This window comes from Leuresthes tenuis, unplaced genomic scaffold, assembly GCF_036924035.1.
Source record: "Leuresthes tenuis unplaced genomic scaffold, fLeuTen1.0.hap1 SCAF_8, whole genome shotgun sequence".
In the NCBI taxonomy this organism is placed as follows: Eukaryota; Metazoa; Chordata; class Actinopteri; order Atheriniformes; family Atherinopsidae; genus Leuresthes; species Leuresthes tenuis.
Genome location: NW_027325362.1, coordinates 15,082,239 through 15,097,133, shown reverse-complemented (window position 1 = coordinate 15,097,133; position 14,895 = coordinate 15,082,239). Strand labels below are relative to the sequence as shown.

The 14,895-nt window shown below is 42.7% G+C and overlaps 2 protein-coding genes across 5 annotated transcripts in view; one reads left to right on the top strand and one right to left on the bottom strand.

Moving 5' to 3' along the window:
* hps1 (HPS1 biogenesis of lysosomal organelles complex 3 subunit 1) overlaps positions 1-14,895 on the bottom strand; it is a 289,252-nt gene that overhangs the window by 194,312 nt on the left and 80,045 nt on the right. The gene's annotated exons all lie outside the window — the stretch shown is intronic.
* Positions 1-14,895, top strand: part of slit1a (slit homolog 1a (Drosophila)) — an 86,330-nt gene that overhangs the window by 46,753 nt on the left and 24,682 nt on the right. For all 4 annotated transcript variants that reach the window (XM_072391008.1, XM_072391006.1, XM_072391005.1 and 1 more), the window contains exons 5-13: positions 337-408; positions 1,064-1,135; positions 1,939-2,010; positions 2,745-2,908; positions 7,104-7,251; positions 11,201-11,272; positions 14,018-14,089; positions 14,182-14,253; positions 14,430-14,573. In XM_072391008.1, coding sequence (XP_072247109.1) covers positions 337-408; positions 1,064-1,135; positions 1,939-2,010; positions 2,745-2,908; positions 7,104-7,251; positions 11,201-11,272; positions 14,018-14,089; positions 14,182-14,253; positions 14,430-14,573 — 888 coding nt within the window. The remainder of the gene's footprint in view (positions 1-336; positions 409-1,063; positions 1,136-1,938; positions 2,011-2,744; positions 2,909-7,103; positions 7,252-11,200; positions 11,273-14,017; positions 14,090-14,181; positions 14,254-14,429; positions 14,574-14,895) is intronic.

Here is a 14,895-nt window from a genome sequence, read left to right as displayed (position 1 = left end):
TAACAGCTCCATTGTGAGTAGAGTTCGTCACGCAGGGACCACACCTCAGGGTGCTCACACACAGTAAGGATAAAGAAAAAGGTGCCCTTGGTTTTCAGTTCTGCACCAATGAGTGCTGTAAAAGAGGGAGTGACATTGAATAGAGTTTAGATTCCGCAGGTTGAAGGCCCTGCTTAAAAATCCCTGAAGTGAGAGGTTTGCAGAGGAAATCGCTGGAACATGCTAGTATTGCTCCCAGAGAAGAAATGTACAGCATGCACACCCTGACGAAGCCCACAAACCACACCAAGTCATCCTCAAGTTTTGTGTAACATTTGCCTTCTGCTGTCTTCACAGAGATCTGAGTGAGAACTTCATCCAGTCCATCCCCAGAAAAGCATTCAGAGGAGCTACAGACATAAAAAACCTGTGAGTATTTGAGTCTTTTCAGCATGGATGGACGCACTTCATGGATGCACTAAATATATATATATATATATATATATATATATATATATATTTACATCAGCATCAGAATTCAAAGATGGTTAGAGGGTTAGGGTTTAGATGTACTGGCAGTTTATAAGTCTTGAATGTATGATTGGTAAGTCAATTAATAAGCCGAGTCACTCTATCTAGAATCACACTAGAGTGTGATGTAAGTGAGCAGCAGATGAGTGCTCTTAGTGCACAACATTTGATCTGATCAGCTTAATGGCCTTTGGTGAGAGACAAACATAATGTGCATACTGGTGTGTTACATGCTCAGTGGACCCTTTATAACTCTGACTGAGTAAGCAAACTACCTAACACACTCGCAGGTCCCCAAAGACGGCTTATAGCTACCGTGATTTACATCTTTGCAGAGGTTTATGCAAATACACATTCACATAGATTTATTAAGTGCATTGACGCAGATAAACAATTAGTAAAGTCCACTTTTGCTACTCTGGGGGTTACATGAGCGGAGATACCTATATTGATTTACCATAGCCCGTCAGTGCACTACTTACTGTATCAATGATTAGAACTCCTCCACTGGGAGAAAGAAAGATTGTTTACGTGTTTTGTGTGTGATCCACAGTCAGCTGGACAAAAACCATATCAGCTGCATCGAGGATGGAGCTTTCAGAGCTCTGAGGGGCTTGGAAGTATTGTAAGTATCTGAAACAATGCTGTTCATCCACTCTAATGCCATTTTACGCCATTAAAGCACTTAGTTAAATTAAGACTTTGTTGTGTCCTGCTAATAACCATAACTAATACACATGGCACAGCCCTGGCATATCATACCACAGTATCCCCTGTGGGCCTCATGAAGGGGGCCTGCATCATGGAGACCAAGCTCCATTAAGTCACAGTTGACAGCATGGTTCCACTCCATCACATTAACACCCCCTCACTCCACCTCCATCTACATACCATCAAGCCCTGGGCATGCCATCTGACAAGGGGGATCCTCTTTTCATCTCTAGCATTTCATCCCAATGACCATGCAACACAGTTTTTGAACGTTCATATAATCATCCCATGTCAAAAAAAATCCTAATCACAAGTCTCTGTTAGAGCAGGAGGGGAGCAGGACAAGCTTGTGTTGAAAGGGGGAGCGGGTTGAAAAATGGTGAAGGGTCATTTGGCTGATTGAAATGACCCGAGTCTCCTGCGGCAGCTGATGCCCTCGGTTTGAAGGAGTTGTATGCATATTTTATGTTTCGAGCTCAAGTAGCTGTGCTTGCGATCAGGCTTGTGTGCTTGCATGTGTGCTCATGTATTTGCATGCGCGATTGTATGTGTGCGTGGGAGGTGCGAGGGCTTCCCATCTGTGTGAAATGAGGTGATATATTCCCAGTGGGTCACAAAGAGACACAAAAAAGGGGCAGGTTTAAAGAAAGAGTAAAGAAAGATGGGCTAACCAACTGCACTGACAATGTGACTGTTTTGCTATTTTCTTTTTAACAGAACGCTGAACAACAACAACATCAGCACCATCCCTGTCTCCAGCTTTAACCACATGCCCAAACTCCGAACTTTGTAAGTCACAAATATCCCACCTCAACGTTCTCAACCTCTGTGGAGGCATTCTTTAGAATAAAACCATATTCCGCACACATGCGGACAAAGCAGAGAAAAGGGAGAACGGGAGTTGACAGATTCTGTCATGCTTTGCAATGCTGGGTGACAGCCATAACCACAGAACAACATAGAAGTGTCTTTGGCAATGCCAGGAGCCATGTAAAGACAACAACTGGCCCAGATAGACACAAACAGCCCTGCATTTAGTCATGATTGCTAAATATGAAATTATGCGCAAATTAAAACAATTATGCCTGCTGAAACTCTAAGCCTTGACTCTGCTGCTCTTGTGGTGAAATTTTGGGCTTTTCACTCCGAGTGGGGTTATATTATAATGCTTTTCTCTTTGTGAATACACCATGTGTGTGAGCACGTGGGTTTGCAAGTCAGCATTCATGTGCCAAAGGTCCACCACACAATGGCGAGAGTTATTCTGGACGTACACAGCATTGCAGGAATGCTGTGTTTGGAGTACTGAGTTTAGAAATGTCTTCTTTTTTAGAACGTACCATTTATAATTGTACGTGTAGCATATCATTAGTGTGATTTGCCACAGGGAATGGATGTGATGACTTGCCGGAAAGAGCAGACACTTTTTATGCTATTTTCATTCTCTGCTGGGGGTATTTTAGATAGCAAAAGTAAAGCTCTTCCAGTGGTTTGGTGTTTGATTTTATACTCGCTTTTAACAGCCGGCTCCACTCCAACAATCTGAACTGTGACTGTCATCTCGCCTGGTTGGCCCAGTGGCTCAGACAGAGGCCCACGATTGGTCTTTTCACCCAGTGCACCGCCCCTCTTGAGCTCAGAGGACTCAATGTGGCAGAAGTCCAGAAACACGAATTCAGCTGCTCAGGTAAGACAAACTGAGCTTCCTACTGTATGTTGCTCATTTAGTTTTCATATCATATCTCATTTCAATTAGATCGTGACAAAATCTCCATACCATTTACTGTAGTAATTATTCTCTGTCCCACCTCCACTGCCAAATGGGTTTTTGTCAGTGTGTCTTCACCTGGCAGCCACCTGACAATTCTCCTGCCCCTGGGCAACTTGTCTGCTGGCCAATGCCAGTGTATCCCACTGAGCTGGCAGCAGTATAAGGAAAATGCCCACACAGCTGGAACACAGGCCTCCCCCACTGACAGCAGAGCCCCTCTCCTCTGTTGTCATTATTTATGGCCTTCCACTCTGGTTATTGTGATAATCCTTTAGTGATTTTTGTGGCTTCGAAACCTCCATTTCTCTCTCGCAGTGTGAGCGTGTGAGAGAGACCATGTGCACCTGTGTCATGGCGTGCTCTTGGCGTGCTCTTGGTTTATCATATCCGGACAATGGAAAAACAGCATGAGAACCACCACTCCCCACAAGGCTATCTCACTCGCAACACCAGCTGCGAGGGGTGTTTGTGTCTACATTTGTGTACGTTTGTGTGCGTGTGTGTGCACTTCTCTGTGTGTCTCTCTTTCCACGGGTTGTGATTTTTACGCAGCCATACGGCGTGACAGCACAGATCATTAACTATTCATCGCCCAGGGAAAGAGACTCAAAGCGTGGGAGTGTAACGATTCCAGATATGAAAGTTGGAGCGAGAAAATTTTGGTTTATAGTGGGATACAGACACAGAAAGCTAAGGTTTTGCATGATGGACAGCTACAGTTAATTTTTGAGGCCGATACAGAATGACACTGACTTATTCTTATTGAGCATCAATAGTGAATCAAACAACGGACATAAATGCTATTATTATGTTTCTGCAACTTGTACACGGTCATGTGTCCTTGCTGACACGTACACACCCAAAAACACGCACTTCAAGTTTCTTTATGAGAGTATGACTGACCAAAATTTGAACTCCCAGTGATGGATTCATTAGAGACTGACTCACTGGCACAAAACTACTTTGTTTTTGTATTTTTGATAATCAGGACTAGAGTATGTGGTTGGGAACGTATTAAGTTTGAGTTGTGACCAGGCTAGGCCACCTGCGGGGGATTTGGGGCAGGGTGGCGCCGTGTTGGAAGAGGAAGACGAGGGAGAAGAGAGGTTTGTTGGTGTTGTTCGAGGCAGGCGAATGAAAATGGAGTGCGCTGTGTTATTCATTGATTCAAAATGTGATGAAATTCTGCCTCACTCTCTGCAATAGGACTCAGTCACCATCCTTCCCAGCATTCGGCTGGAAAAGATCCCCATATTGTAAACTTTGTTTTGCCAATAATGAGTGGAGTGACACATTTACTGGTTTGCTTTAAGTAAAAGTATTTCTCCAGACAATTGTTAAGTTAAACACCAAAAAAGCAAAAAAAAAAGTTTTCCAAAGTACATTTGCATTGCAAACACTTTTTAATTACTTGGAGTGAGTCTGGTGCATGACCAGCAGCGCGTTAACTATATGGGTCCACAAATTTAACTTCTCAGCTATTCTGATCATAAAATTATCTTGTTTTATGATTTACAATCTGGATGAAAATGTTGTTTCCCGTTGCTCGTTTTGTGTGTAAGAAAAAATGGGCCTTATCTACAGCCATCGCCAAAGCATTTCAGCATTTCATCCATAATTACTCATAATCCTGCGGCTCTAGTTTAGATTAGAGTTACTTTAGATTGTCTTCATGGGTACTGCTGAGATTTTTATCAAGACAAAACATTTTCACATAGACCCTCTTTGGTCCCCTTGGTACTAACCAGGAAATATAACCAAAAGTAAGAAGCTGCCTGTGCCAATTTAAGTTAATATGAAAGAAAATTAATGATTATCGTACTGAATTACTGCTCCCAGGGAATAATAAATTAAACGAAAATATTATGTTTGAAATGAGCAGCTAGTTTGGAGTAAAATACTACTCTTTTAGTGGGAAACAGGGGGAAATGGTTCACAAAAAAGGGTGGAGGGAGGCCGGGATGGGTTGGAGCCAGTGATAATATTTTGAAATGATGAGAGACATGAGCTGGAGTGAGGTTAAATGTATGGGCTTGTGAGCAAATGGACAAAAGGTAATGGGTTGCAGTCATAGAGAGGCTGAAAATGAGGGCGCTAAACGGCGTGAGGAAAAAGCATGTGGAGGAGGGGAATCTGGTGGAAAAGTGAAAGTAGGGAAAATGGTGCGGGAATAGAGTGGCAGAGATAACCGATTGGAAGGAGATAACGGGGAAAAAAACACAAGGAAAAAAAGGGAGGAGCAAACATCAAACAACCTCACCTCAAGTATACCTGTCAGGGAGCTGTCATTGTTAGGGCTGCTCCAGCTGTGCTCTGCACTCTCCCTGATCCCAGGCCTGTCAAATATGCCATGTTAGATCAGAAGGGAGTTTTTCTCTGCCATACACCTGATCCTAGATCTGTCAAACCTCTGCCATCCCAGATCGCACGGCCTCAGATCACGTGGGGTGAGAGGCTATGTCGATGTGGATTCATGTTCTTGAGATACTATTGGCTGTCTAGTTCCCAGATCAGTGGGAGCATTCAAATTATTAATTAAGATTCCCCAGATATATGAAGTCCAGCTGAAAACATGGCTTGTTTAAGCTCAATGTTTTTTGCTGTTTTAGGAGTGGAGTTTTGAGCACTGTGTTTTCTCCGTCCCTTACTTTCACCATCATTCACTCTATCCTCCCCTCCCTAAATCTCTTCTCCCCCCTCTTTTACTGTCGTCAACACTTTCCACACAAGCTGAGCGATAGATAGGAAGGTAATTAAAGATTCATGGTTTGAAACTTGGATTAGTAATGCTGTGTAAATGAGGCCATTTAAAAGTCTGTTTTATTCATTTTATCTGGGTTAGACTTGCGTGCACACACACACCCACACACACATCTATTGCATACACGCCACAAAATGCTGTACTGGCAGTGCAAACGCCCGCTCTTCACCACACCACTGACAGTGCCGTAGCTATTTGAACAGGTATCGAGAGACAGCATGATGAGTCGTGTGCTCTGTATGCAAATGAAAAAGTTGAAGTTTTTTAGAACAAATGGATGTGAAGAGGTGGGGGTTGTAAAGCTGAACATGCAGAACGGCATCAATTCCACCCAGAGAACGCAGACTCAGGAGAAAAATTTCTCAAGAGATCAATGGATTTTATTGGGAGGCCTTCATATGCCACTCGAGCTTTATTATTCAAACCTTTCTTCTCTCCAGGTACTGTGGCACTCCTTTGATAGATAACCTAGTTTCTTTCCCATTGATTCTCAAGGATATCATAGCTTTAAACTGATGTCAAGAGCAGGATGTTTAATTTATTTTTATCAATGTCGAAACATTCTTTCAAATGTTTGCAATTCAACTTATGAAGCACAAAAGGGTTGAAGACATGAGCAACAATGGAAAGAATTTGTGCTCAGCTTGAGAGCAAAACCTGCTCCATGTCACAGCACAACCAATCCTATCCTTAAATACTGCTTAAAGCAAATCCACCTCGCGTTTGGCTCATGCACCTGTAGGAGCTACACCAATCACGAGTGTGTGTTTTCAGTTTTTCCTTCCTACATAGGAGCGATTGTTGACATTAATTTGAATAGCTTTTAATTGATTTCTCAGCTGACTCAGCTGCATTTTATTTGCAGTGTTCACGTGAGCTGAATTAACCAATGAATTTGAGTTTGACAGGATAAAATGGCCTGTTTCTCACAATGAAGAGAAGAGAGCTGTGCGAGCGCTTGAGAAATGTTGTAGGCTACAAGTCATTCAAAGATTTAGAAATCCCCGTTTCAGCAGTTCATTTTCATCTTGAAGTTTTGCGATAATTAAACATGGACAAAGCAATAATCTTGTTTCACAGAAATAAGACACTGTGAAGATGCTTCCTGAGGGTGGCACTTACTTACAAGAAACTTAATGAATCTGTGAATTCTGGTGTTCGTTGTGCACACTGAAGAGTTTCGGGCTGACCTGGAACAGTCTGCACATTGTACAAAGCAGACCAGTCTTCCTGGTCTCACAACAAAGTCCCCAACAAAGTTAGCTCTCAGCGTCAAACATAGTGCAGGTTTTAATATGTTGTGCGGGCAAAAAGTATTAGAGGAATCTTTGCTTTCCTTTTTTTCTGCAGGACACCAGGAGTCTTCCAACTTTCAGCCGTGCAGCACCGGTGGAGGCTCCTGTCCTGCCATGTGCACCTGCAGTAACAACATTGTGGACTGTAGAGGGAAAGGTCTGACCGCCATCCCAGCCAACCTGCCTGACAGCATGGCCGAAATGTGAGTACATGTCCTGCTTTCACTGTCAAACCCAGTTTAAAAAAAGTTTGGAAAAAAATCTGACCTGTTTTGCTGTTAAATTAGAATTTGGCTTTTTGCCTGTATCTTTGTGATATTGCGTTTCTATTACTTGTTTAAGTATAGCAATGATTAGACTATAAACGCTACATTTTCCCAGTGAATGACATGGAGAAGGTCCTTTAAAGATATCTCAAACAGTATTTTGTGACTTTACTTTAAGTCAGTGATTAAAATGTGGCCTTGTGGTCTGGTGCACAGTTTAACAAGGTGGAGAAGATTTAAGCTCACTTGTTTTTTTTATACTTATGTTGTCCTGGATTGTTTCTTTTACCATGTTTCACGGCACATCCATCAATCTCATGTAGACTTGGAGTAAAACATGCACAGATTTTAGACTTAGACCCCATGCTCTTATCAGCTCAGATGGCTGTGAACCACATGCGAGTGCTTTCTTAACATCCCTCTCTCAGTTTATCAGTCGTCCAACATCTGTCTGGGCATTAACTGTTTGCAGCCCACATGCTATACTGTAATTCCCTGGAATGCATGGCCAGACTTTCTAAAGTAGTCCTTTTACTCGCCCTTTCCATGGTTTCATGCAACTGGCAAAAGTTTGCCTGAAATGGCATAGCAACACTGATTTATTCCCTTTATGGGAAAAAGGTAGGGTAAATGGTGAGAGCCAGCGGTCATGTTGCATGTTCTTCCAAGGAGCATGTGTGCAGTTAGGAGGACACTGCAACTTTCTAGGTCTTCTCCTCCCTATGGAGGTCTGTTTATAAATACCCAGCTAGCATGGAAGTCACCGATCCCATGTTCCCCAACAACCCTGACCCATTTCTGCTGCAGTGGTGTGCTGAATTTCCTCACTTGGACTGGAGTTCACTCTTCTGTGTGTTCTTATCTTATAGAATGACCACCCATGAAATACTGCGACATTTGAAATTATATAAAAATAGACACGTTGCATTTTGAGTTGTGTTATGCAAAAAAAATTCAGCCTATCCTTTGGTGATGGTTGACAAACCATAAAACATGACAAACTAAGATAAAGTTTTTCTGTGTTTTATGGTTTGTAGAGCTCTTCAGTTGCAGTGCTCTACAAGTGGGATATCAAATACACTAAAGTGATCTATGAGCCCAATAACCCGCAAGCAGCACTGAGGGGAGAACAGGGATACGACTGAAACATGGCTCTCCCGTGCACACATTTTATAGACTGTGGATTCTCTCTGCACAGCAGATGAGTATAGACATTTTAAAACTTTCCCTTCCCTTCACATCTAATTGGTGCTTAACCGTGTCCTGCTTATAAACTCCCCTATGTTCTGATTCATCTTTTACAAGACCAGGGGGAAGCGCTCGTATCATATGCATTCCTCCCGTCCCGCCCATCAGGTCCTTTACCTTACAGGTTGAATTCCCATGATGCTCTTTCCTTAATTCTCCCTCTTTTCCTCCTTCTACATTTCTTTACTCTCTTTTTACCAGCTTGCCTGGCGAGTTCGAGGAGGCACATCAGCAGCAAAAGAATGAAATTAAAAGCTGTAGGGTGTGGGTCTGCTTGGTTACTTGGTGCAGCAGGTTTTATCTGTGCTTGAAGTTCATTATAAAATCAGTTTCAATTACATCATGGCACGCTGCTGCGTATCAAGGCCGGCCTAATACCTTGTTAATGAGGCTCTCAGAAGATCACATACACACAGAGACACACACATGCTGCTCTAATTATGTACAAATCTGAGAATTACAACCTCTCTGCCTGGCTCTACCTCTACTCTAATGACTGGCAGTATTGTGTTTATGGCCGTGAGGATTTGAGCGAGTTTCTATACTCCTCTCTTAAGAAACCAGCTCCAGTTAGACTGAACACCACCACAACAGATTGTTATGCGCCGTAGTCTCTGTCTGCCATAACTGATTCCTGCCATAAAACTCTCCCACTGCCTTTAATCTGCACCGCTACGGTCCTGCCATCATTTCCCTGCATGCAGCGGTTGAATACCCAAAGGCATAATGTGTTTCCCCTTAATGAAAACCATGCTCACATCGTAATGAAAAGGATGAAGAACATTGATTGAATTGACACAAACACCAGTTCACACACACACACAAATGTTCAAGCTGACAAATTGGACAGGGACCATTGATTGTCCATCCACAAGCAACTGTCTGTGATTGTTTCTTTTTTCCTCCACCAAATGGATGGAGTAGCTTCTTTGTTGATTGCAGGAATTAAGTCGCTTGCAGATATCGATCTCCAAGGAGCAACAATGCAAAGACTAAAACGCTGTCAGATAGCAGTATCTGTGTGTGTGTTGTTTTGTGCCCTTGTCTGGCTCTCAGGATTTTGCTGAACTCCATGTTGACACACCCGGAGCACCACAACACGTAGGCATATACGTACACAATCACCACTGACACTGAAACATGCAAACGCCATGTAGAGTGCCAGACTGGTTTGGACCAGCTAGACAGACTGGTTGATGAGAGAAGGCGCTAAAGCCACTTGGCCCAGCACTCTGCCACATTGTGAGGGCAGAGGAACCACACGGCTGTCACTTCAGTGTAAATCCACACACAACACACTGGGACAGGCAGACAAAAACAGACAGAGAGAACATGTCCACCACAGGAATCTGTGGTCTAGAATCACTGCAATCCAAAGAATGTGAATTACACTCCCATATCACTCTATAAGTGCAGGCCAGTCCTTTGAAGGGGGAAGTTTCTTGATTGAAAAATTTTGGAGGCTCATAACTGTTAAATGTTTGTGGCTAGTGTCTAACAAAACATTTACCCCCCATGAAAAGAGATAAACAAAGCAATGTTAGAGGCCTAAGAGGCATGTAGTTAATCCCTCCAACTGACTAATTAAATCTTGTGGAAATACTCCTATGCCAAGAAATCACATAAATCTGTTAGAAACCTTCAGGAGTATTGCAGATTAAAATTTTTTTCTAATTTAACTGTGGTGACAAATAGCAACTTAGTGATATTTAGATACCGAGGTAGCCACTGGCCCACCACAGCTCGCACGGGCCCATGCTTCCTGGTCTGGAGCCAGTTCCTCTACAGGGAGGCAGAATGGTAAGACAACCAGATGGGCCTGCAGCTGGCTTCCTCTGGGCCTTGCTAAGCCTCGGTAAGGACAGTTTTAAAAGCTGTGAACTGACCTGCAGATAAACAGCCCTCTGCCAGCTACAGCAGGGAGTTGTTCTGGGACTGAGCTGGGTCCTAAGCAGCAGCCAGACACACACATACATGCCCACACTAATGGGGTTTAGGGATGTCTGTTTCCGTGGGACCATCTGAGACTGATTAAAGTCTGTTAGTGCTCTGTTCTAAATGACTAAGTGTATGTTTGTCTGTGTATTAATTTCATGATTTGACAGTTGTTTTATGGTGGGACTTTGTCAGACTCTTTGCTTGTCAACTTCACTTCAGCTGCTTTTAGGCTCACAGGAAAAGGTAAACTCAAAGAAGTAATATTTTACCGCGCTGCAAAAGGTTTCAGTTGACACTTTGCAGACACCCAGAGGATAACAGCAACTTTCACAAGAACAAGTGAGATCATTATTGATTTCATGATCTCATATGAGAGCATAAGCACTGGACACCGTAAATGTTAAACCTAGAAGAAATATGACTTTTAGCTGAAGGCCTTAACACCCTCACACAAAGAGAGATGGAGGCTTTTCCCCTCCAGTCCCTTTCCACAGCACTTTAGCATTCAGACTGTTTATTGGTTCTGAGGATGTTATGACTCCAACATGCCTGAACCTATTACAACTGCGAAATAGATCTCCACTAATATAATCAGGCCAATCACCAAGGGTCAGAGGTGATTACTCAGCTCTGTTGCCATGGAGAACCCTATTGTTTGGTTAACTAATGGTGTCACATCTCCTCTTTTCTCCTCTCTCAGACGTCTGGAGCAGAACGGGATTAAATCTGTTCCTCCCGGAGCGTTCTCTCCGTACAAGAAACTGCGTAGGATGTAAGTACAGCAGTACACTCACCTCAGGGCTAAATAATACAGATGAGAACAAGAAGCTGAAGACTGGAAAAAGAAGCAACAATTGGCAGTTTTCTCATTCCACTTCCTAGGGGCATGCAGTATTTATTTTGTCTGTGCCTTAAGAACATATTCTTGTTCTCAGGCTTAGGGTGGCGTGGAAAGCAAGCACTCAGTTCCTACATGTGCATAATAACAGCTCTCCTTTTTCATTGCGGCACACTGGTATTCCCCTGGCTAGCCTTGTGTCCAGTCTGTGTTGCCTCCTGAGATGATGATGATGATGATGATGATGATGGGACAGAAGGAGTGCTGGAATGAGGGCTGAGGCTTTTCTTTCTCTGGGAGTGAACAGCGACAGGCTGGTGGTTGAAACAAAGTGGTTTTTTGCCCATTGACCCAGCTGTCTGGTCACTTTGCCAGCACACACCAGTCGACCAAACCTCCAACACCACCAAGCCTGACTTACACAGCAGCAGGGAGATGGAGGAAACTGAAGGTCAGGGAGTTTCTGTGCCCTTCTTTAAGGATTCCTTACCGATTTATCATTAAGCTTCAGGGACAATGTGAAGCTGCGATCGGGTGGATCAAGGAAAGAAGACAGTCAGACGCTGAAATGTCATTATAGATATGAGGAAATATGAAAGAAAAATATTTAAAATTAAAATGAACTATACTTTATAGTATGGTAAAAGAGAAGCCATGTAACCAGGTTTCTCATTTAGAATAATGCAGAAATAAACTTGTTTATTGATGTCATGCTTACCTATAACCACCTCTGTCGTTGGTGTAATCAATCACATCACCAGAGGATTCCACTAGAGGGCACACCAGGGAAGACAGTACAGAATTTATGGATTTGCATTATATATATATATATATATATAATGACCATGGCGGCCAGGGCAGAAAATGGCAACAGCTTCAGAATTGTAGGCCTCTAAAGAAATGACGTTGGCCATCTGGTCACATTTGCTTCCACACTGCCTCTGACACTCCCCTCCATATTGCTACTTGCATAGCATCAATTTCTGAGGATGTGCACATCAACACTCCAAAAAAGCACAGGATCACTGAAATAGCAATCCTTAGCATGTGAATAAGTTGTAAAAAGCAAGTAGAAAGCATGTTACGGTGTCTGTAGAATGTTATAGCGCCTACTTAACTGTTTTTTCAGCAGTGTTGAATCACATTAGAATAACCTAAATGTGAACCTCATTCAAATATTTTGCATTTTGGCGATGGTGAAAGACATAGATGAATAAATGTATAAATTAATATATGTATTAGATGAATAAATTAATACATTTTTAGATATGTAAATGAATAAACATATAAATAAATAAGCAACAAATACACATACTGTATAAATATAGATTATACAGATGAACATATATGTATGTATATGTGTATATACTTACATATATGAACATATATATGAACATATTTACTGAATTACGATTGGACAGTTTTAGTCTCCCATAAATAGGTGTCCTCCTTCTGTTTTTTAATATAAACATAACCCACTACTGCTGTTAGAGCTGCTGACTCTGCATTTAACAACAACAATTTATGTCTGTGTTGACCCTCAGTGTCTCTATTGATTCAGCTGGCTTTGCACCCATACTGTCTGAGCCTGTCCTGTGTCCAACACCCTCTGTGCTCAGTGTGGACAGCATCTGTATATCATGATGAATATGCTTGATATCCTTGGTCAGGTTCAGTAGACGTTCATGTGACATTAATGGTACATTTTTCTGGAATATTACATTAGAAAATAGCTTGATATTTACCTGTTAAGCTAAATTAGTTTATTAAAAGGATCACCCAGGCTGTCGCGCAGGTGTTTGTGTATGTATTTATATTCGATGCGTGCACTGCTTGGTGTCCTCTCCTTCCTCTACATGTCTCATTCACCTTGCACCAGTTTGGATGGCCTTCACATGAACCACCCCTTTAGACAGGGATACCGTAACCGCCCTCACACGCCGACATATACACAAACACGCCAGTGTCTGAGTTTACAGACACACACCAGTGCATATTTTGGCTCTATCTCTTCATTTTCATTTCCAGGAAACCTAAGTCCTTGCAAGAAGACAAACGGCTACTTATTTAAATGTTACCCCCAAATGAGAAAATATCCCTCCTCTTCACCACATGATGATTTTCCTTCAAAGGTATCCAGTCGACTGGAGTTCACTCCACATACTCCATTAAGTCTCTTTCTCCATCTGTCTCACTCTCTTTCTGTCCCACTGTTCCTCATTTACTTTTGCAGTTGCTCACCCAGACACACACACACACACACACACATCAGCTCATAGGCACACAAGCTTAGTGGTTATCCTGTGGGGAGAGGCCTGCGGATCCTATTAACAACAGCTATGTTCCAAGGCAGTCTACTGTGTTTTGCTTTGGATTTCAGCTCCACGTCACATTCTTACTCTCAACACACACACGCTGCGATAGAGGATCGGTTGACAAGCCACAAATAATACAAGTAAATGTTTTGATTGGCTCTAACGCTCCCTTGAAGAGACGCACCATCAAATGTGGAAGAGAGCTGGGACTTATCCTCTTCCAGCTCACACTACATTTGTTTCCTCCTTGTTCTCTCCTTCCCATGAGGGTGAAAGTTTGGCCAAACCTTCCTCAGAAAACAAGACATTGGCTTAATCAAAACCCCCATGTCTGTGTCTAACATTCTGACATTCTTCCACACAGAGACCTGAGCAACAACCAGATCTCAGAGATAGCTCCTGATGCCTTCCAGGGCCTGCGATCCCTCAACTCCCTGTAAGTGTCCCAGAGCTGAGTTGTTTTTTTTTACAAAAGTAGCCACTGATTTCTTGTTTGCGCTGTCTAAAACCGGTGTTGTGATTTACCAGAGTGCTGTATGGAAATAAGATCACCGACTTGCCCAAAGGGGTGTTTGATGGCCTCTACGCCTTGCAACTGCTGTAAGTGGAGCAATCGCACTCTCTGCAGACGCACTGAATACCAGGAATAACCTTCACATAAACTCTATGCATACTTTTCTTGATGCATAATGAATTAATTCATAAAGAAACTCTGACAAGCTGCTTCTCATTCTTCTCCCTCCTTTTTTTTCTCCTTTTCCTCCCTGTTCTCTTAGGTTGCTGAATGCCAATAAGATTCACTGCGTTCGTGCCAACACCTTCCAGGACCTGCAGAATCTCTCGCTGCTATCGCTCTACGACAACAAGATCCAAACGCTCGCCAAGGGCACCTTCACTTCACTGCGAGCTATACAGACCCTGTGAGTCAAACACAGTCACAAATAGACACACGAGCTCCTGTACATGCTCTGACACATGCTGAGCCGTTACCATAAAACATGAGTCAACAAAGGAGATGTTTACTCACAGGTCTGTGTAATAACACAGGAATGGAATCAGGAGGTAGAAAAGGGAGGATGTCTACCGTCTTCGCAAACACATGGACACACACATCTTCTTTGGCCACATTGAGATAAAAAAAAAAAAAAGCCGTACACACCTCTATATTCAATTCTGTCTAAATGAATGTCTCCTTTTTGATTACCCAGGAAAAGAGAATCCTATCCAACACAGAGCCCTGCA